We start from the raw sequence: 22,259 nt of genomic DNA, 5'->3' as shown, positions 1-22,259 counted from the left end.
CTAAAAATGGAAAAAAATTGGTTGAAAGAATTTATCTTGCATCTATCCAATAAAGTTTCTCAACCCTCTACCCTAAAGTGGGGAGTTTTGCATGACCTTTTTTATTATTTTTTGTTGGTGGGAATATGTTTAAGTATGTGTGATGAATCACATTATTTTATTACTTTTCATTAAAAACGTTTTTCTTGTATCCTGCAACTGGGTATATGTCATAAAATAAAAATATCCATCAATTTTCTTTATTTGGTAGGTCCATCCCAGGTACAAAAAAATATAAATAATTAAGAAGGAATAAATAGATAAATGATTACAAGTATGAGTTTTTGTGTTGTTTTAGATCTCCATGGTTATGTATGTATGGCGCTAAAACAGTGACAGCTTGCAGCGATGTTGAAAAGAGATTTGGCATTGTAAAAATCAAACATTGAAAAAGATGACGAGGAGTACCAGGAAAATGGAAGATCCATGAAGGGGCCTTCAATTTAGCCCCGCCCCCGACGGCAAAACACTGCCAGTTTGTAGCGACATGGTAGCTGAAGGAGCTCTGCAGTGACAATGAAAACGTCTGTCATTGAAAAAAGCCACAGCATAAAACGAGAATATAAGTTTTTACTTTCCAACAATGTTTGACTTTTCAATGTCTAATATTTTCAATGCCAAATCTCTTTTTCAAAGCCATTGCATGTGATTTTTCAATGTTTGTTTTTACAATGCCAGATCTCTTTTCAACATCGCTGCAAGCTGTCACTCTTTTAGCTCCATACATGTCGGTGGTCTGCAGATACAAGCTGAAACATGCAGGTAAAACTCAGCTCTGAATTAATGTTGTAAGGAGGGCAATTTTGACAACCTTCACACTTAAGACTGATTGGACAGGGACCAATCAAACTGGCCAATCAGAAGAGAGACCGGAGGTTCTACTGTGGGTTTAACTGCTTAGCTCATGTGAGCTGTGTTTCATTTGGTTTTAATTTATTTATACAGAGCCAAATGACATTGAACGTGATCTCTTGGCACTTTAGGGATCAAACAGAGCCAAGTAATACTCAGCTGCACAGGTCCGAATGTAATTCCTATAAATTATTTGTTCCAAAACAGTCCAATCGTAGCCTCATATGGTCCCGCAGCACAGAGCAATTAAAGTCTGTCTAACGTGGATCACTTCCGGTTCCTAGGAACCTCCCTCTCCTGGGACCTGAGACACTTGGGAAGAAGGCCCGTTACTGACGGTACTTCCCGCTGCATGCCAAGAGAAACAGCCTTCCATGGGAGCTGCTGGTTATCTTTTATGCTGCCACCATTCAGTCTGCCCTGTGTTCCTCCATCACCGTGTGGCTTTTGGCTCAGCCACACAACAGGACCGGTCCAGACTAGACCGAACAATTAGGTCCGCAGAGCAGATCGCCAGGGCTGACCTTCCCTCCATCCAGGACGTGTACAGCTCTAGGGTCAGGAAAAGGGCAGCTAACATCTCCGCAGACCCCACACAAACTCTTTATCGCCGTTTACAAAAAACAGCCGCCACAGAGACAGTTTCTTCCCCCCAGGCTGTCAATCTGATGAACGCAATGGACACCTTACAGCCTGAATAGTCACACAATCATGGCCAATAAAGCTGGTTCTGGTGACCCTACAAGTCCAATCAGTAAAAAAGTTATCCATCTAAGAAGCCACGTTGTTTACTTGAAGTGGTTCCCTTTGCAGCAATCTCTAATTTAAACCCAGCATGCTGCAAAATCCTAAAACTACGCCCTGTGATAAAACCGTGAGACATTAGGCTTTATTTACACTACACCTTTATCATGTCCTGTTAGTTGAATCAACATATTATTGTGATAAATTAATGGTTCTGTGATTTGACTATACGTTCTGAAGATTTGAATATTCACACCCGTATTTTATTGGATACGAACATCTGATCAATTACCACTAAATAAGGGAGCGTTTTTTTGCAGTACTAGGGTAATTTGGGGAACATTATTCATCAGAAAATGTTGTAACAGACACCAGATACCTGCAATGAAACATTGTCATTCCGGAAAATATTCCCAGGATATTATCTGTTCTTCAGATAAATGTGAAAATGACGAGGCCTGGATTTTTTTTTTTTAACTCGACTTAGGCGTAGACTTCCTGGTAGCTGTGAACACAATCAGCCTCTCTTCTGATTGGTCAGGTTGATTGGCTACCAGCCAGAATTTACATTCATTCTTTAGGAATGGCAAAGATATTTTGCCCGAGTGCCAATATAATGCTGGTATTGAGTGACAGTGTTTAAATAAAGCTGAAAAAAAAATGATTTGTATTACAAGTTCATCGTTTTTTACTAAGAAATAAACCTGGTTTAAAATGATCCTCCAGGGGAAATCAAATCATTTCCATGTCAAACTCTTTATGTTGTTGCACTTAAGAGTTTATCCCACAGCTTCCCCCTTGCAATGCAGATTTGGTCAAATCAATCCAGGCAGTTTAATTTTCAGTATTATTATTTTTTTAATATCTGATAAGTTTCCTTTTTCAGAAAATAAATCTTTTATCTATAAAGTCTTTCTGCATATTGTACTGTACTACTTTTTAAAAAAAATAAAACATTAAAACCTAAGCTAATCTTGCAGTGCTGTAGCTTTTTTGGACGCGGTTATGTTCGTTGTTATGATTATGCCATCGTGTTTCTCCCTGGTCGTTTTGAGACTGGCACAAGGCTCCGGGGGGGAACAAAACACAGCCGTTTCTCAGGGGGGGGGGGGGGGGACACGTGGGACGGGGAGGGAGCCACTCTGAGGCCGACCTGGGAGGTTACAGCGATCTTGATACAAAATTATGAAATTATGCTCGTCTCTCTTTATTGTTCCATGAAACTTTATTTCACTTTGAGGTTAATCTTTAACCACTTGCTCTTTCCTCTAAACAAACAATACTAAAATAGAGCAGCGGTGTCATGAGATTAAAAAAAAAAAAAAAAACAGTGCGACAGACGCTCTCCCAGTCAGTGCGTGTAGATAACAAGTCTTCATTAACAGTGTTAAATCACTCAAATAGCTGCTCATTCATTCAAACACACATTTGTAACGCACCCGTGCCACACCTTACCAATGACACTTCACCCACATGTAGACAAACTGTGCTATTTTACAAACAATAAATGTAAAAGGTTCCTGTGCTTGGGTGGGTGGGGGGAACGCTTCATTTTACACACCCGGCCTTTCTTGGGGAGCCTGCATGCAATCGGACTCAAACACTGCATCACCAGAATGGCGTCTAAATCTATAAAAAACAGGCACAGAAAGCTGCCAATCGTTGTGACTTCGTAAACTGTGAGCGGTGCCGGCGTGCATTCAAAGGTTAACACGATCAACAGCGTCACTATAATGCCGGGTTTTAGCTGAAAATATTTAGTGTTTAGAAACTGAATTGATATTTTTATCGTTAGCATTGCACAGATGTCAACCGAGTTAAAATACTTTCCCTGCAGGGTACATGCCATTAATGCTCATTTCTCTGCGCCTCCGTGCTTTAGGCCACCACTCGATGACCGTTTTTGATTGGTGTCATGTGGGCTCTTGCCCAGGGTGATATTAGAGGGGTGGCGGAGGGCACCAGGTAAAAGAAAAATAACTTAAAAACGAATCTAACCTTTCAATCGCCCCTTAAACGAGTTTTTCTATTGCTTTCATGCATGTGCAGGAAGTGGGGAATTTGCACCGACTGCTTGCTGCTGGACGGCATAAGGAGGGATCGAACGCGGCGATCATTCAAACAGGATAGCTACTGTCCCAATTCACCCGCTAACTGTATGCTTACAACATACATCGATATTTAGACCTCAGCTCCAAAGATTTCTATATTAAAAGACAGTAGGAGAAAAATCTATCTTTGAAATAAGCAGGAAACAAGGACAACCACAACGCACATCTGCCCAAAGGGTAAAAAGCTCCTGTATGACAGGATTAAACAGTCCTAAGTCATCGCTGGGCATCGGGTCATTATTTATATATATATAAAAAAATGGCACTTGTATAAGTGGAATTTCAATAAGCCTACAGGTAGCACCGTTAACGACCACACCCATTTGAAAATGGCCAAACACATCACTGGGACCAAAGTCACGACTCATCTGTGATCAAAACACGAACATCGGTTTCAAATGTGCAAAAGTGGAAGAGAGTGTTAAAAAACAAAAACAAAAAAAAAACCTCTATGATGGAGATTTTAGGATTCTAGCAGGTAAACTGTGTTCGAAGAAGCTAAACTTTAATCCGTTTCAGCTAAATTCCTTTTAGTTTCATGAAGCTCGGATTAGACGACACAACCAACCAATCAGCAGATGTCTCTGTTCAATCGGGGGGTCCTATAGGGGAAAATCAAGTTTAAAAACAAACTCCTCTCTTTCCGCATTGTCCATTTCTTGGAGCGTCTCCAGTGTTTCCTGCCCGGCCATGGAAAGTCTGAGCACGTTTCTTCCAGTTTTAACCCAGCTCCTTTCTACCATAGTAACAGGTATCCAGCCCTGAACACATGATAGGCACGGCGATATTAAATTTGTGCTTCTATAGCAGGAACACAGACACAAGAAAAGGAGAAGTTACATTCACCAGCCTATAAAAACAGAGTGTTTCATCCTTAAATCTCTTATTGCGGCTATGCATCGACGTTTCTAATCATCAGTCGGGTTATCAGTGGAATCATAAATGGGAATCTTCCTCTTTTCCAGAGAATGTGCTCCACTGAGCAGCTCCTGTGGTCTTCATCCCAGTCCATCTGTGGCGAGAGTAATACTGACACGTCGTTGCCGATTGAGGGTGTTTGGCATGTAGCTTGGGTCAGATCATTATCCAGACGAATCTACCGCATCCTCTGGGTGATGTAGGTGCGGCGGCGGCTGCAGCCCAGCGCCCTCTCTGCGCGCTCTTCTGTGGACTCACAAGGGCGGCCTTTGTGCGCCGCCGGTGTGACCGAGTGCAAGCATGTCGGAGGAGCATGTGCATATTAGCTTCCTCGTGTCTGTTTATAGATGAGTGTGTGTGTGTGTGTGTGTGTGTGCGGCGCCTGGTATTTGCCACTGTGCTGCTGGCTCCCATCCCACCAGCTGAGGAGGAGGGGGCAGAAGAGAGAGAGAGAGAGAGAGAGCTTCGTTTCTCTTTTCACATTCGGGCATTGAGGTTGAAGCTGGTGTCTGGTGGGTGGAGAGGTTGCATGGGGGGGGGGGGGGGGGGCATCACAGATATTCCCTCGGTTTCTGCTTCTCCTTGCAGTCTGTGTGCTGTTCTGTTCTGTGCAGGCTGCTAATCCTCCAACATGGCTGAAGGCTCCTATTGTGTACATCCAGCGCATCAGGAATACGGCCTGAGTCTTTTGTATTGTAGCGGAGAAATAAATAGCATAACTTTTTCACACACTTCTAGAAAACTCCCAAGCTGGGCTAAAAAACAAAAAGAAAAAAAAAAAAAAAGTGAAGACAAGAGTCTCAGTTTACTTTGCCGTTATTGTTGGAGTGAACAGCCTGGCACTGAGCTGAGCAAGCAGCCGAGGAGGAGGAGGAGGAGGAGGAGGAGGATGAGGAGGAGACGGGGGGAGGCGACTTGTTGGTGGCAGAGGGTTCTCTGGGTTTGTGTTTCTGATGCAGAGCAACGGCAGCCAGAATACTGATGATGTGGACATGGAAGTACATAGACCTGGGGAGGGGGAAAAATGGAAAACCAAGCATGACTTCTTCTATCATTGCACTGAGAGCAGAAAGATTGACAATTCAGAAAATGTAAAGTAGCATTACTGACTCAATTAGTCCCTACATCACCACAAGCCTTGTAGAAAAAAAAAAACATTGTGAAACTGCACCTTCCAAACAGGTTAGACCAGATTTCATCAATGCTTTCCAGAAACAGGCACGCAAGCCAAGAACGCCTTTTAATACGATTCCATGTGCAGCAAACATTGTTGTTTGTGCTGCTTTGGTTTTGAGGATATTAATGAAAGGTAAAGGTCAAAAGGTCACCCCCCCACACACACACACACACCTTCTTCAATTCAGATGAAATGGGTGTCAATTAACTCAACTCTGTTTGCGCACAAATGCAGCACAAACGTTTGGCACCAATTTTGTCTGATTTGAAGAAGGTGTGTGTGTGGGGGGCGGGGGGGGGTGACCTTTTGACCTTTACCTTTTCATAAATATCTTACGGAAACTTTTGGCCGCACGGAGGGTCGTGGGAACCAAAATGACGTAATATGGCGGCGTGGACCTGCCGGAGGCTTTAGAGCCATGATCTTAGCAAAAGGTGGTTTCACACAGCATTCATTGACTCAGACGGGCTGAATGCAAACGCATCACACACTCTTCTTAGTTTTCTTATTTGGAAAAATATTGTGGAAGTGGTATGACTACATTTCCAGGGCATTAAGTTTTCAAAGATGGTCCTTAATAGCAGATGGCACATACCTGTAGTAGACCACGGTGTGGTCTACTGAGAGAAGAAGGAAGGGCATGACAGTGTAGCAGATGGCTAGCTGGGTCGCTGCCCAAGTTACAACATCGTAACCAAGCTTCACGGCCCTGGAGCCGAGGAAGTAGTGGCGAACAGACCTCCGGATCTGGTACAGGGAGACAGAGGGTGCTTTTTCAACACAAGCTCAGATACAATCCACATACCGTTTTTGTTGCTTTGTTCAAATCATCAATTTAGCTCATGTATTCTTGCAGAATTTCTTTGCCCCAGTGCAAAGGAGACGAGTTACTCACAGCTCTTGCTGCTATGGTAATGGGGATAGCAGTGAGGAAGGTGAAGTAGTAGCCTGGATAAACACCGTGCCACAGGGCCGACAGGATGAAGGTCAACGCCAAGCGGTGCTTCGGAGCTCGGTCATAGCACACCCTGAAAGAGAGGAAGAAGAGCGTTTTAGGTGAACCGTACATTTATTCTAGGTTCTGTCTGTGAACTGTAGGCATGGGCTGCTAGTCTCTGGACTCACGTCTTGAGCCAGATTCCTGTTTGAATGTTCCAGTTGTCAATGAAGGTCTTAAAGCTGGTTGCTGTCTGAAAAGAGTGAGGAAATATTTAGTGTTTCCATCAGGAACATGAGCGCATGAATTATAAAAGATCGCTCAGCGCTGCTCAGGAGTTTACATAAACTCATCAGATTGACTGTCATGTTCAGTCTGGGTTTTATTTCATGCATTTGAAGCTTCTTTTTTTTTTTACTGGAGGAAATGATGATGTGTCACAAAACTTCAGTGCGTTTTAAACAAGTACTGGATGCACACACGGTGTAACAAAAATTAACATACAAGAGCATTTGGATAAATGTCCCTTAGCAAGCTGCAGAGAAACCACAAGCCATTGCAGCCATCAATAAACGTGTATATTTGGTCAGATGAGACCACAACTTGTGTGAAGTAGAAATTTTGACTTAAGAATTCAATGTTACACTCACTTTATGATGGTTTATGCCTAGTCACCAATAACCAATTTCCTTTTCAATGACGGTGGGTGTTTGGGTTAAACAGTTTAAACTAGGGCACTGATGGGGGTTCCACCAGGAGAAAGACCACAAAATGTTCATAAAAAACTACTTTTAAAAAGGCTTACGTTGAACTTTCTGCATTATTTCAGGACTGCTTAAAAGCTGGGTCTGTACAAGGTTAAAAGAGTTTATAAATCTGACCTTCTGCAGATCACAGAAAGTCTCCCAAATATTCAAACTTCAGCAACAAATTCTTATTTTTTAAGTCATTGAAGTGGCAGGTTGTATCATCATTTACACACTGTGCTACATTCTCCTACTACTCTGCAATTTTGCCATTATTTAAACTTTGACTGTTGTGCTGTTTTTTTTTTTCTCTCTTCATAGCAGCAAAATCTGGCCTGCGGTTCTCCTAGGCTGTAGCACCGTCCTGAAGGGGGGCATAGGGTGGGCTAGAACAACTTCATGCTCTATGCTGGTGAAGATTCTCAGTCATCCAGGTCATGGTCATTGCAAAAAAAGTAAAAAACAAAGCAACTGGACTTGTTTTCCGTAGTTGAAGACGTTTCACTTCCTCTCCCGGAAACCGGCTCAGAGCTTATCTTCTTAGCCATGTTTCTATCCTAGATAAAGCATGTTAAGGAACTGGTAATGCCATTATGTTTTCACTTTTCTCTAACATGAAAAGTACTCCTGCATCAGTGCTTTGGTGCTTTGTTGTGTACGGTCTGTCTGCTCAAACCCCCAGTTGGTCGTGGTAGATTGTCATTCAGACTGAGCCTGGTTCTGCTGGAGGTTTCTCCCTGTTAAAGAGGGGTTTTCCTCTCCACTGTCGCTTCATGCATGCTCTGAGTGAAGGATTGCTGCAAAATCCGCGACACAATGCAAGAAACTGTCCACTGTCGTTAAATGTTCATCCAGGAGGAGTGAACGCTGCAAGTGAATGACTTGATGCGATCTGCTGGGTTTCCTTAGATAAAGAACGTTTTTAACCAATCTGTCTGAAGGATCTGATTGAACCGACTTTGTAAAGTGCCTTGAGATGACATGTGTCGTGAATTGGTGCTATACAAATAAACTTAATTGGAAAAAAAAAAGGTTCAAATGTATTACTAAAAACCCAGAACAAAACGACATTCATCTCCAGAAGTAAACTTCTGATCACAACTTTGATTTTTGTATCCATTTATATTTTTTATCCATGTCAAAGCAAGAATTTACCTCAATCCCGATGATGTTGAGATTGGAAACGAGGTCCCAGGAGGGTTTTCCACTTTCATCCATCCCCATAAAGCCATAACCTGCTGCGTTGTTTACCGCGTCAGCTGAAAACACACAAGGCAACGGCTGCACAGTCGTTAAGGCGAAAAAAGGAGGAAAAATCTCCTAACGTTGTGGTTAATAGAAGGGATAAACCACCATTGAAGGCTTACATCACTACCAGCTTCTATACAACAAAGTTTCAGATACAGTTCAAAATAAGCAATAGCATTTTAGGATCTAACGTGTGTGTGTGGACACAGGGCCCATGCACAGAGCTTACCAAGCGTCCAGGCAAAGTAGAACTTGGGTCTTGCTGCTTGTATGGAGATGAAAGCATAGGTTAGCCTGGTGAGGAAGGAGGCGTGGCTGACAAAGTGGTCATCTGCGTTATAGGTAATGGGCAGACGGCGCGTGATAACGAGGAAGAACGTTATGCAGCCGCAGCAGACCAGCAGCTTCCGACACACTGCGTCCTGGAAAAAGAGATCCAGCTTCATCAAAACATCATACAAGCCCAAAATGATGCAGCAGTAAACCGCCCAAAACAAGGCGAAATAGTTACATCCATATGGTTTGTTTTCTATTTATTTTACTTTAATCATTTATGCTCGTATTGACAAAGTTTCCTTGTACTAAAAGTGACGTTATTTTAGGAAAAATCGTAGCATTCGGGAAATTCTAAAACATTTCTTAGAATTTTAGCTTGGAAGATAAAAGTTATTCACAAAGCATCTTTGGCCTTAAGTGAGCTCCTAAAGTGACAAAATGTTAGGAGTAGTGAGGAGGACTTTTAGTGAGCCTAAGAGTGTCTCAAGCAGGAAGATGATGGAAACAGAGAGAGCTGATTGGCTGATCTACCACCTAAACAGTGGAGGAAATGAGCACATAAACTTCTATAACAAATCATACAATTATTAATATGTAGATAAGATAAACTTTATCATCCCCAAACAGGGAAATTAATTAGTTTCAGCAGCCAGAGGGGTTAAAGATGGCTCTACCTCATTTTATCGAGGATAAATAAATAATAGGTAAAATGTTGGATAATCATGAACAAAAAGTGAAGAAATTTACAACAAAAAAAAAATATATATATAAAAAGAGATGAGAAAGTATTTCCTGCATTGCATAATGTCAGCAGCCTGAAATGTGATCTAGAAGTCTGCTTGTGTGATGCCATCTCCTCGCTTTTGATTGCTGGAGCCGTTCTCACGTTCCAGGCTGGTGCGTCAAAGCACCAAGATGCGCCGAGAAAAAAAGATGATTTTTTCTTTATTTTCTGTCCATCGTTTTGCCAAATAAGACCACATTACATAAGCAGGTAATCCCAGTAAAATCTCTCCTTTGATAGGAGCGAATTTGTTTTTTTTCCCCCTTGTAGGGGGTCAACCGCTCCTCCTCTGAAAGATAAAAATTTCTTTACCCAGAGTCGCTCTGAGCAGCGATCTGAATCACTCTTAAGCTGAGACTCTTAGGAGTTTTTAGGCTAAGATATGAGCTCTCTGAGAGGACTCTGTGAATTTCTGGGAGTACGGGCACAGACCTTTATTTCAGATTGTGCTCTAATAAACTCATTAATTATATCCGTTTACAGCAGTTGTGTTTTCCTCATTTCATACCGGCTGAAGCAGAAAATTGTTGATGCTAAAAAAAAATAAAAATCTAATTAAACAGAGCCTAATACAAACTGGGTGCATTTCTGCCGCGATAAAACTCCAGCTGGTCGTGGTAGATCACAGCGTTCATTGGAAAAAGCCAAAATCTTTCATTTTTTTTAGTCTTAAAACCAAACAGTTATTCTCTCAGGTGACATTTCAGCGACACCACAGCAGCAAACTCACGCGAGGGGACGGTTCGGGTGTCTTGTCGTAGCCGTTCTGCCCGTTGCACGCTGCAGGGTGCTGCTTCAGCCTCCAGCTGATGTGTTTGCCCTCTATGAAGTCGACGTAGTCCTTATAGCTGCTGCAAGGCCCCACCAAGACGCTCAAGAAGTTCAGATTATAACTCAGATACTCAATGAGAGACGGCCTCACGCTGCAGAGAAAACGAAAAGCTAATTAGACTGAAATAAATGACATTAACGACATTTAAACTAGGCAGGCAATCCTAATCACTTCAGGTCTGGTGCTGCATTATCACCGTGGAGTCAGTTCCTCTGAACATTTACCCATTTTGTTCACATCACAAGCTGTAATGTATTTTACTGGGGTTTTATGTGAGGAGTCCATAATGATGAAGTGATGGACGGCTTTCTCGTTATTTTGCGAATAAAAATGGGAAAACCGGGCCATGCATTAGTATTCAGCCCTCTTTTCCCTGACACCCCTAAATAAAATCCCAACACAACTGAAAAGCCTATGAAGACGTGATCACACACCTGTCTACTAACAGGCTGGGCGTGGAGAGCGTGATCGAAAGAGGAAGAGAAACAAGAGACAAGGAGGATATTAGTCATGCACTCCAAAAAAATGTGCCTGTAACATAAGACTGGCGAGAAGAAAGCCATAAAGCTGTTAAAGGGGAGTTTTCCTCTCCACTGTCACTTCATGCTTGCTCAGTATGAGGGATTGCTGCAAAGCCATGTACAATGCAGACGACTCTCCCTGTGGCTCTACGCTCTTTCAGGAGGAGTGAATGCTGCTTGTCAAGACTCTATGCAATCTGCTGGGTTTCCTTAAATAGGAATCTTTTTGACCAATCTGTATAATCTGATTAAATTTGACTTTGCCTTAAAACGACATGTTTCATGAATTGGCGCTATATAAATAAAATTGAATTGGATTAAATTTAAAAAGTCTAATTTGCCTGTAATTTGCCAAAAAGCCATGCAGCTGATTGGATGAGATCGAACTTAAACCTTTTTGCATGCACAGAAAAGGTCATGTGTGGCAGAATACTAACACTGAACGCACCATCCCTAAAGCGAAACGTGGCGGTGTTAGCATCATGCTGTGGGGATGGACGTTAAAGAGAAAGTGGTGAGAGCAGAAAGGAAGATGGACGGAGGTGAAAACAGGGAAATCCTGGAAAAAAAAAACCTGGTAGAGGCTGTAAGAGATTTCAAACTGTGGGCAGAGGTCAACCTTTGACACTAGACATGCCGTCGGAGCTACAACGGCCGGGTTTAGATCACACTACGTTCACGTGTTGAACAACTCAGACAGATCCAGATCGACAAACTGTTCCCATTTGACTATTTCCTAAAAGATAAATATGAAAGGGTTTTGCGCTGAAATGTACAAATATTGGTGGAGAAGATCCAAAACGGCCAGCAGCTGTGGTTGCAGATGAAGGGGGCTTTACAGTATCGGCTCAGGGGGCTGAATACAAATGCACGCAGCAGTCTGCAGAGATTTATGGGTAAAACACGTCAAAAAATGCTTCTCAGTCCAATAAAATCTCCACTAAAAGATGCTAAGATGTGCAAATCGTTAAGGGGGGGGGGGGGGGGATACGTTTGCTTATTTTCTTCAACTTGAGCAAAAAGAAATGGAAAGGGTGTGCCACTGGTCACATTAGAAGAGAAAAAAGGCGACGTTGTGCATCGTAACAAGTAAAAAAAATAAAAATAAATGAAGATGCAAGTCATTATAAATGACCACTACGCTTTATGTTTCGATTGATTTGTTTTCTATATCTAACAGGCATGCGTGGCGGATGGCAGTGATTGGATCGCTTCACATGCAGAGGAAAGTCAGATGTTTCATGCAGAACGTCGTCTCTGTTCAAAGTTTCCAGCATGCTGCTTTTAGGAACAAACTATTCACCATGAGTTCACCTCCTTCTTATTGTCCGCCGTTGCTAAAGGAAAAGAAAAAGTCATTTACTCTTTAAATAAAAGGTGTTAGTTCAGATTCAGTGCTGTAGTTTTTTTTTTAATACCATACCTCCTCCCTTTTGTTTCCACTGACGATGACAAAAAGAAAATAGTGTTTAGGAGCAACTGAAGCCGTCTTTGGCTGAACACTTACTGTATGGCCAGGCGCTTCTGCTCCGACGTCAGCCCTTCACCTTTCTTACACATGCCTGAAATAAAAAAATGATGAGAAATAGAACCGTGTCAAACATTCAAATTAGAAAGGAACCGTGATTAATGGCATCTGTTGAGCTCTGCTTTGAGTGTCTGTGGATCTATTCTGGGGTACTTTACCGTCATGGAGCTGGAAAGCCAGCGTGGTTATCTTCTGGGTTACAATCATCAAAGGTCTGCAGAAAAAGAAGGAGCACTCATTTATTGCCTTAATCAGGTTTTAGAGTCTTTTTTTTTAAAGCAGTTTGTGAAATACAGTTTACAAATTGAATCAAAAACATACAAAGAACTACTGACTAAACGCAAACTGTGCAAATGATGATCAGAGTGGTAAAAGTTGGGCAAATATGTGCCTGCTGAACGGGCCAGAGGGACTCTGGTTTCACATCTGGGTGGCAGGACAGAAATATCAAATCGAAGCTGCTTTGAAGCATCTGAAGAAGATTGATTAATGGGGGGGGGGGGGCTTCAATTGCGAGGGAGGCTCAAAGAGAAACATGCATGAAGTCCATAAAATGCAGATACAGCACTGGTCAGGTATTGATGCCCCCGGTAAAGTCGTGGGACAATAGATGAACCTTGTCTTGCAGTAGCGCCGTCTCAGAGTGAACAATTTTAGAAAAATCTAACCCATGTTAAGAAAAGAAGGTTTGCGTCTTTTCTTAACATGATGCCCCTTAAAATACTTTGCTTTCCTTTATCCTGTGATATACCGGGAATCTGTTCAGGGTGCCAACCCCCCCACCCCCCAATCGACCGCTGGAGACCCTGCAAGGATCAAACGGGACAGAAAATTGATGAATGGGGGAATTTTACCTTTTTTTTTTTAAGATGGTCATACTTTCTAGGGCCTTGTAATTATTAATCTGTGGCTCTAAGTTTATCTGAGGCATAAATATGATACGACACAGCGGCACATTATCTTTTCCACTGGTCACTAGCCTGGACTCAGACCCAAATTAATGCTGCCACCACATATAGTGGGAGAAAAAAAAAAACTTCCCCCAATAACACAACATCCATGTACGAGCCAGACAGCTGTTTCAGTGATGCTAGAAAAACACATCCAAGACAAGCTAGAAATAATATCTGCGTTGGTCAGACGGGATTAAAACTGGGCCTTTTGGCATCAAACACTCCAGGTAGACCTGGAGTGTTTGAAATGTCTTAAAACAAAGAATGTCTTAAAAAAAACACCCACATATACCAAGTGGTGGCTGTGAGGACTGGATCTGCGGTGCTGTGGGCCTGTTTCCTTTTCTGAGGCAACATTTTAAATCCAGATCTTGTGCACTATCCCAGTAAACTGAAAAGGGCTCGTTAACGAGTCTTTCATCGGGATAATGATCCAAACCATCTGGCCAAATCGACGCAGACATCGTTCAAAAATGAACCTTTCACCGCTGCCTCAGAAAACCTGAGGGCTGAGCTGGAGAGGGGAGAGCAGCAGGAGGCGCTAAGGCTCAGCAGGCATCCCGTCCTGGGTCTGCTTCAATCTTGTGAGATGTTACCAGAGAGGACTAATGGAAAAAACAGCAGTAGTGCAAAATATCCACAGCAGAAGTCCTAATAATCATTTTTTTTTTGTCCTCTATAACAAATGGGCTCAAATTAAAAGCATTTTTCTAAAGCGATATTATGCAACTACAACTAAAGATTAGTCTATTTTAATGCACATATTGCAACATCTGTACCAGGGTTACCAATAAATGTGGATTTACATGCAGAATAGTTGAACCAAAACAGTGACTCCTCCCCAGGAGACTGAAAAAGGAGCATATTCTGATAGGCTCATTACCACTGATGCACTGAGGCACATTAAAAAGCACAGGAGGATAAAGTCAGCATCTTTTACCATTTTAAAGCCCTTTCTGAATCATTATTATGTGTAAAATGTAAGAACTGCAGAGGCATGCGTGGGTAACCCTGGCAGGGGGAAACACTGATGCTTATGTTGGACAATTTACAGCTTTACAGTCCAGGACACTGTTCTAGGGAAACATTCACGTGACGAGGAGCGTGGTCAGCTCACTGATTGAGTCAGTGAGTTTGGGATTATTGGGAGGCAGCTTTGAGCACCACTGAGGGGACATTTTGGAACGACATGAGAGGTTATGCTCTAAAACAGCAGCAACGTCACCAAATAAAAGAGCTATCCATAGGACGAGTACACATCATAGCTGAACATAATTGCCTTAGCAGCAGGAGTCATTTCTGACTTTTCATAGAGAACTTTCTCAGATGGGGTTTTGCTGCACCCTGAAACAAACTCTCAGTCCTCTCTCAGTGGGCTGTATTGTATGCATGGAGAGCTGTGGAAGAAAGGGGGCCGGCCATGCAGCTGGCAGTGCCAGCTCATCCGGGGTTGGTGGAGGGGAGGGGGGGGGGTATTATCAGATTGCCACCCAGCTTTCTCACTGCTCCACCACTTGGTTCACAGGCTCAGTTTTCAACTGCAGTCTGAGCAATTATTAGCTTATAGCTTATAGCTAATAACGCTCTGCACCAAACATGCAGGAGCTCTCTCTGTAGAAAGCAGCAGGAACCCAGTCCACCAGAACTTCACGATGAGTTTGTTTCACACCGCATAAACCTTTTCCCCCTTGAGCACACTGCAACCACAAGCCTTCAGGTATTTCATTTTGTAGGAACAACAAAAATGAAGCAGTGTACACTTCTGAAGCAGAAGGAAAATTGGAGTTTTTTTCTTTACAAGTCAAAATCTGAAAAGTGTGGCTTGCATTTGTATCCGGTCTCGCTGTGTTTGTGGTCTTTTTCGTGTGTGTGTGGGGGGGGGGGGGGAGGGGGGGTCACTACCAGCTGTGGATATTTCTTTTCCATTTTCATCACTAGCAACACATTTTTTTAGCTCACTGCTCCACCACTTGGCTCACAGGCTCAGTTTTCAACTGCAGTCTGTGCAATTATTAGCTTATAGCTAATAACGCTGTGCACCAAACATGCAGGAGCTCCCTCTGTAGAAAGCAGCAGGAACCCAGTCCACCAGAACATCACGATGAGTTTGTTTCACACCGCATATACCATTTACCCCTAGAGCACACTGAGATGATTCAGTTTGTGGAATACCCTTCAAATTTCTAACTTTGCAATGTTAGATGATATCCCAGCATTAATGTTGGAAATACATGCCTTATCATGGAAAATGATAATTGTATTCTGAAAAAATTTATGATTCAGAGAAAATCCAAGTTTTTTCTCACAAATACGTAAAATAAATCTATTTTTTTTTTTACATAAAGTCAGAGTATTACTAGAACAAAGTGTTAATGTTAGGAGAATAAAGTCAGACAGTTTTTTGGACAATCACTTTAAAGTCCTGGTACTAATAATTTGATGTAGTGGTGCTAAAAAGATTTTGTATTTTCTTATGTGTGAAATCAATAGCATAGTATAACTTTACAAGACGCTCCACATTCCTCCTTTTAAAGCAAAGGGGAAGACTTCGCTTTTTGTAAGAGCTCCCATAAAATGACTATTTTATTCACAAAATTCCCCTAAAAATAGACCAGCATGGGGTCTTACTTTGGGAGTCACGGGCTGAAAGGTTTGGGAAACCCTGGTCTATCACATAAAATCCCTATAAAATACATTAAAGTTTATGGTGATAAAACGCCAAAAGTTTCAAGGTGGGTAAATACTGTAAGTCCTAAATTAGGATCTGCTAAAAACGATTCCTTAAATGTATTTAGCACAGGTAGAGCATGTCTTTTCTAGGGGCTCCCAACCCTTCATACGAAGTGGCTAGAAAAAAAGAAAACTTCCTTCCACAGACCTGGATCCCTAATTCAATATATGACCGTGGGACGAGCTGGCTCTCAGGCCTCGCTGGAAGCCAAGTCACACGGAGGACGAGTGACGCTGCCAACTACCTCCTTCTCAGTGGAAGTAAGGAAAAAGACTCGGGAACAAAGTTAACCGTTTCCTTTAGCAAAATGACCTGGAATTAATGCTTCAAATAATATAACACCAGCGTTATTTAAACCCACTCATATCTGCTTTAATTAAGTGGAATAAGTGCGTTTATCCAGGATGGGGCCACTTCACAACACTCATATGAAACCAAGCCAAAAATCTCACCTTCCTGACCATAACAGGCGACAACCAAACACCCCAAATAAAGGAAATCACACCAAACTGCCCCCCCCCCCCCCACTGAGACACACCTGAAGTACAGGTAACTGTACAGGTAACTGTACAGGTAAGGGGTCGTGTTTACACAAGGATGTGGCGAGCGCGGAGGCTCGCTGTCTGGAAAATGTTAACCGACAACAAAAGGAGCTGCTCTGCAAGCGAACTTTCGACCAGGCTGCCGTGGAGTGGGCGTGGCCGAGCGTGACGAGTGGGCGTGGCCGAGCGTGACGAGTGAGTCAACAAAGCCACTTAGCTGGTCCTTACCCGGAGAAGTCCGTGGAAAGTATGCCGTAGTTGTAGATGAAGACTCGGGTCACGTGGCACGCTGTCAGATAGCCCATAGCTGTCACCATGGAGTACCTGTGTGGGGTGGGGGGGGGGGGGAGAGACGTCAGCAGTTCAGAGAAGAAAGAGCCATTCAGGTATTCTTGGGAACAGGATTACAGGAACAACAGGAGAGGTTTCCACATCTTGGTGAGTCATCAGATGACTCACAGTCTCTCGCTGCTGCACTGTCTCGTCAAGACCGTTTTTGCCGATGAAGCAATTAAGAAATTTTGAGAAATATTAGGAAACCCTAAAACATTTCCCTGGGCAAGATAATTGCCACATAAGTTCCCACAAGAGAACCTCTTGCTCTGTGGGTTTAGATTTCTGATTATTTCTTTTTTTTTTACTGCTAGTTATAGTTGAAAACAAAAACTTTCAAAAAAAAAGTATTCACACCCCACTCAACTTTTCCACGTTTTACAGATACCATACACGCCGCTGTGTTTTGTGGGGCTTTCGTGTTTTTAAGCCCCACAAAACAGGCAGAGCCGTCAAACGGAAGGACGGAAAAGCAGGCGGGGTTTTCCCAAAGTACTTTTTAAATTAAAAAGAAACTTTAACAGATTTTCTCCTAACCCTTAAACAAACACACGTATGGAAACTCTGGAGGAGCCTCACAGATCACCGGCTCAGGTGGGAGAATCCGCTGACGGGACAACTACATCCCACCCGCTCCACCAAATGGCGCGGCACAAACGTGGCACGAGCTGCTGTCGTCAGATGAGCGGAGAATTGTACAATTATTCTGCATTATTTACATTAAGCTACAGCGAAGTACGCAGACACTTGCCATTGAACGGTAACATGATTGGAATGACGCTAACTGGGATGTGAACACCTTTTCAAAGAGACGTGATGGTCTCTTGTTCAAATCCTAAACCGTTTTGCTTCATATGGAGTGTCTACCCAAAACTGCTGCAGCTTTTCTTCTTCACAGCCTAATTACTGTTACCAAAACTACAAAAAAAACTACAGCTGTGGTTACACCCGCTGCTCTTTAAACAGTGGGTGAAACCTCAGTCAAAGGACCCACCTCCACTACTTTTATCTATAAGGCAGCTGCGGGCTTGCATTTTTATTCTGAGCGAAAACGATTCATGAAACTCGGCTCAAGATCTCCCATTCTGAGCCCAATTGTACACGGTCACGTGAAAAGGATTAAAACTCCAAAAGGTATTTTTTAAAAAAAAGATCAATAACCGTACAATAATTAGAGGGGAGGAATGTATACTTTCAGGAAATCAGAAGCATCAACAATATAACTTAAACGGATGCTCAAGGTTTGCCGTTCTTTGTTCATTTATCTCGTCTTCAACCAATGAGCTGAAACTCAATTGTGGGTTTGGGAAAATGTTGCGTTTACAGTCAACACTGCAAAGGCTGATCTTTATCTCGCTCTGCTGGCAGGGTGATCCGTGGACACGTGAATAACGCGGCGCGTCATACGTCATTCATCCGACTTGCCACGTGCAGACAGGAATGAAAATGTTTGAGGAATGCAAACCGCACAGACAAGCAGCCATGAATGGAGAACAAAAACATATAGGGCGGGGGTTCCCATACTCTGGGTCGGGACCCCCTTGTGTGGGGGGAAAAGGGGGGGGGGGGGGGAGAGATCACGAGTCATCTCTTGGGGGCTCACGAGGTGATTTGGTGCTGACGTGCTAAAAAGATTTAGTATTTCCTAAAAATACGACTTCATGCTCGTAATTTTAATATTATGACTTTATTCTCATAATAACCCCCCCACCTACCCCCACCAGCCGCGGATGCTATCATAATCAGGGTGGTAGTCTGAAAGGTTTGGGAACAGATAAGTGGCAGAAAAGATTAAAATTATGTATCTACACACGTATCATATCCGGCTGGCCTGGCAGGCTCCTCATCAGCGTTAAGGCTGTAAAGACCATGCCTTACACAAAGGAAGGAATATGTAACTAACTCCAGTGTAGAAAGAGATAGAAGTGGTTAAAATAATAAAGCAAAAAGCAATCCAACAATTCTCAACAGCAGATATGTTACTGCCATCATGGTCCCCCGTCTAAACTGAGCCCACCTGTAGCTGGTAATGGTTTCTGGGAGGGACCCATCGGGTCCCCTGACAGCACCGACAAGATCAACCTGAAACGGGGAGCAGCCAGCGCTGCCACACCGACTCTGAGAAACGGAGCTGTAGAGAAGCCGCTCCGTCATCCGTGTGATGAAATCACAAGACAGACATGTTGGTCAGGTCTAGAAACAATGTTTTCCTCATGGAAAACAACAAGAACGCTGCGTCCTGCCAAGTTTCCTTTAAAAGGTATGAAGAGAGAAAAAATAAATAAAAAACCTTGCCTGTGTACATTGTTGATGTCTGCTTTAATGATGAGCAAATAGTTTACAGCCACAACAGCCAGGATATGAGCAGAGTACCTGCAGAGAGGAGCACACACAAACAATAAACAGTGCTGCACAGCCATTACACAGAGACTTAGCTGCAATGAATCACAAATCACACATTTTCTTCTTTCTACCGACAGGAATCGCGCCAAACTGACTTTGATGCATCACAGATCTGCATGCATCAATACGTTTTGGGTCGATCGATTCGCAGCTGGAGGTAAATGAATGGGGAGCACTGTGTGGGACGGTACCATCCAAAGCAGAAGAGGAGAAAGGCGATCCCAAGGAGCGCGGCGACAGCATGCCGGACCATGGGGTTGGCGTGTTTGGGACTGAGGTAGAGACGAAACCAGAAGGCAGCCACCAGGGCGAACAGCTGGCAGGCTAGGAAATTCACCTGGGTGTCACAAAAAAAAAAAAAAAAAAAAAAGGGGGAAACATGAGTCACCGTGGGGTGACCGCGGCTGTCGGTGAGGGGTTTTGTCATGGCTGCCCCCAAAGTAAGGCTGCACAACATACATGATCACTGTGTTAATGAGTGCAATATCACAACAGCAAACATCTGAATGCATTATTTGGTGCACCGTGGATCAAAAAGCCAAACATGTTATGCCTGGACACGGCTGCTGCTCTCACCCTGAAGGACGCTCACTAATCAGCTTCTCACACGGCCTTCTGGGATTCATACACACAGAACCCATCGCTTTCCGGAGCGTGACGATGGCCGGATTAACCCAAGCTGTTTATGTTTGTATGCAACTGTCTGATCAGATGAACATGGCAGCTTCATCCATCTGGAAATCACGCCCATAGGTGGACCAGGCATGTGGAGGACCGCTACTCTTTTCTTTTCTATCTTTAAAACCCTCGTTTTGATTTTATTTTTTTTCCCCTACAGCTTTTAACATCACTAGATATCCAACATATAAACATGAAAACAACGCCCTGATCTAGGAGGTAATAATACAGAGATAGTTGCAGCAGGTCCAGCTCACTTTGTTTATGGACGCGCCTCTATTATAAATATTACAGATTTATTTATTTTATTTCTGAAACCTCCAGCAAAAAAAAAAAAAACTACTCTATCATTTGGTTAACTTTCCGTACTGCCAGGCCTTGCTGAATATTTATGCGCCCACATTCAGTCCGGCCACTGTTTTGATTTTGGACGTGAACGTACGTCTCTCCTCTGACGTCATGTTGGACCACGGTGGCGTAAGCGTCTGCGCTCCCCTCACAAACATTTAAGTTTAATTCTTATGGTAAAACACCCGCAATGTTGGAAACTGCTCAATGTATTATTTTTTTTACAATGGAGAGGAATGTTCATATAAACTGTGCAATTGTTGAATATATATATAAAATAAATAAACATTAAGTTTAATTCTACCAGCCCATACGTTCAGCGCTACGGTGCGTTAGGAGGCGGTTTATGTGGTGTCGCCTTTAAAAAGCGTCCCCCCCTCGCGGTCTGACGGACTCGCGCCCAGGTTCGTCCTACCTGTTCCAGGGTTAAGCCCAGGTATCCGCCGACAGGCTGCAGCCACTTGGACCCCGTGGTTTTAAACATCGCGTCTTCCCGCTCGCCCATCCTTGAGTCGTGTTGTCTGTTTTTCACAGTTTCACGGCTGTCCTTTCACTCCTTTTTAAAAAAAATAAATTAAAAAACCCCGTGATGTCGTCCCTGAGTGAGGTACATGCTCTGCCCCAGAGGGCGTGTGACAAGCCAAACCAGTCCGGTCAACAGCAGCGGACGATCCAGCTGCTCTCGCCTCCTCTCTCTGGTTTCTCTACGTCAAGCGCGATTTAAGAGACAATACCTGTTCCGGTCAACGCTTTCAAAATAAAGGCCGGTGGAAACTTTTTTTTTTTTCTTTCTCCCACATTTAGTGTGTTGAAGTTGCGACGCTTGTTGAATATAGTTATCCGCTAAGCGAGCTGAAAAATGCAGCACACTGTCTGGTGACTTATTGATTTATCTATTTTTATGGGTCACTTTAAACAGAATGGAAACCATTTAACATCACTTCCGGCGACGTTCAGACTACCTTTACAACAACCAAAACTTATGTGAAAACAAGATTTTAGCCAAAGTTTCGACTGATGAGAACCTGCACTTTGGGCTTGGGAATACCACATAAAAGTATCTAAAGTATGGAAGCTGGATGAATTTATTCAAAAATACAATTCATCGACTGACATATAAATTAGTTTAAGTGACATCCCATTTTTAATCCATAGGGTTCAACCAATGTAACGTTGGTCCGCCCCCTGCAGCTATACCAGCCTCAGCTCCTATGGGAAGGGTGTCCACAAGGTTCTGGAGAGTATTTATGGGAATTTTTGGCCAACCTTCCAGGAGCACATTTATGAGGTCAGACAATGATGTTGGACGAGGAAGCTTGGGTCGCAGTCTCTCGCTCTAATTCATCCCAAAAGTTGGGTTGAGGGCCAGGACTCCAAACTCTCTAACCCATGTCTTTATGGACCTTTGCTGCTTTATGCGCTGGTGCACAACCATGTTGGAAGAAGAAGGGGCCATCACCAGCATTTTCCCACAATGTTGTCCAAAACCTCTTGGTCTGCTGAAGCATTCAGAGTTCCTTTCGCTAGAACCAGCTCCTGAAGAACAAGCTAGAACAAC

At 43.1% G+C, this 22,259-nt stretch overlaps 1 protein-coding gene across 1 annotated transcript; it reads right to left on the bottom strand.

The window, feature by feature from the left end:
• Positions 1-2,841: 2,841 nt before the first annotated feature.
• Positions 2,842-21,389, bottom strand: mboat1 (membrane bound O-acyltransferase domain containing 1). The gene is made up of 13 exons (XM_012882883.3): positions 21,117-21,389; positions 19,867-20,012; positions 19,568-19,645; positions 17,168-17,263; positions 12,872-12,927; positions 12,693-12,747; positions 10,563-10,755; positions 9,002-9,194; positions 8,680-8,783; positions 6,967-7,031; positions 6,737-6,869; positions 6,437-6,588; positions 2,842-5,672 (listed from the first exon to the last, which is right to left on the bottom strand). The coding sequence occupies exons 1-13, from the start codon at positions 21,204-21,206 to the stop codon at positions 5,465-5,467; spliced, it is 1,569 nt and encodes a 522-aa protein (XP_012738337.2). The 5' UTR covers positions 21,207-21,389; the 3' UTR covers positions 2,842-5,464.
• Between the last annotated feature and the right edge of the window lie 870 nt (positions 21,390-22,259).

Source organism: Fundulus heteroclitus, chromosome 3, assembly GCF_011125445.2.
Source record: "Fundulus heteroclitus isolate FHET01 chromosome 3, MU-UCD_Fhet_4.1, whole genome shotgun sequence".
In the NCBI taxonomy this organism is placed as follows: domain Eukaryota; kingdom Metazoa; phylum Chordata; class Actinopteri; order Cyprinodontiformes; family Fundulidae; genus Fundulus; species Fundulus heteroclitus.
The sequence above is the reverse complement of the archived record's forward strand: the minus strand, read 5'-3'. Positions and strand labels throughout refer to the sequence as shown.

Coding starts and splice junctions, on each gene's coding strand:
- mboat1 (XM_012882883.3), bottom strand. CDS start 21,206: ATGGGCGAGCGGGAAGACGCGATGTTTAAAACCACGGGGTCCAAGTGG. Junction 19,646..19,866: donor CTCCTCTTCTGCTTTGGATG/GTACCGTCCCAC, acceptor TCCTCTCTGCAG/GTACTCTGCTCATATCCTGG. Junction 9,195..10,562: donor CACCCGAACCGTCCCCTCGC/GTGAGTTTGCTG, acceptor CTCTTTTTCCAG/GACGCAGTGTGTCGGAAGCT.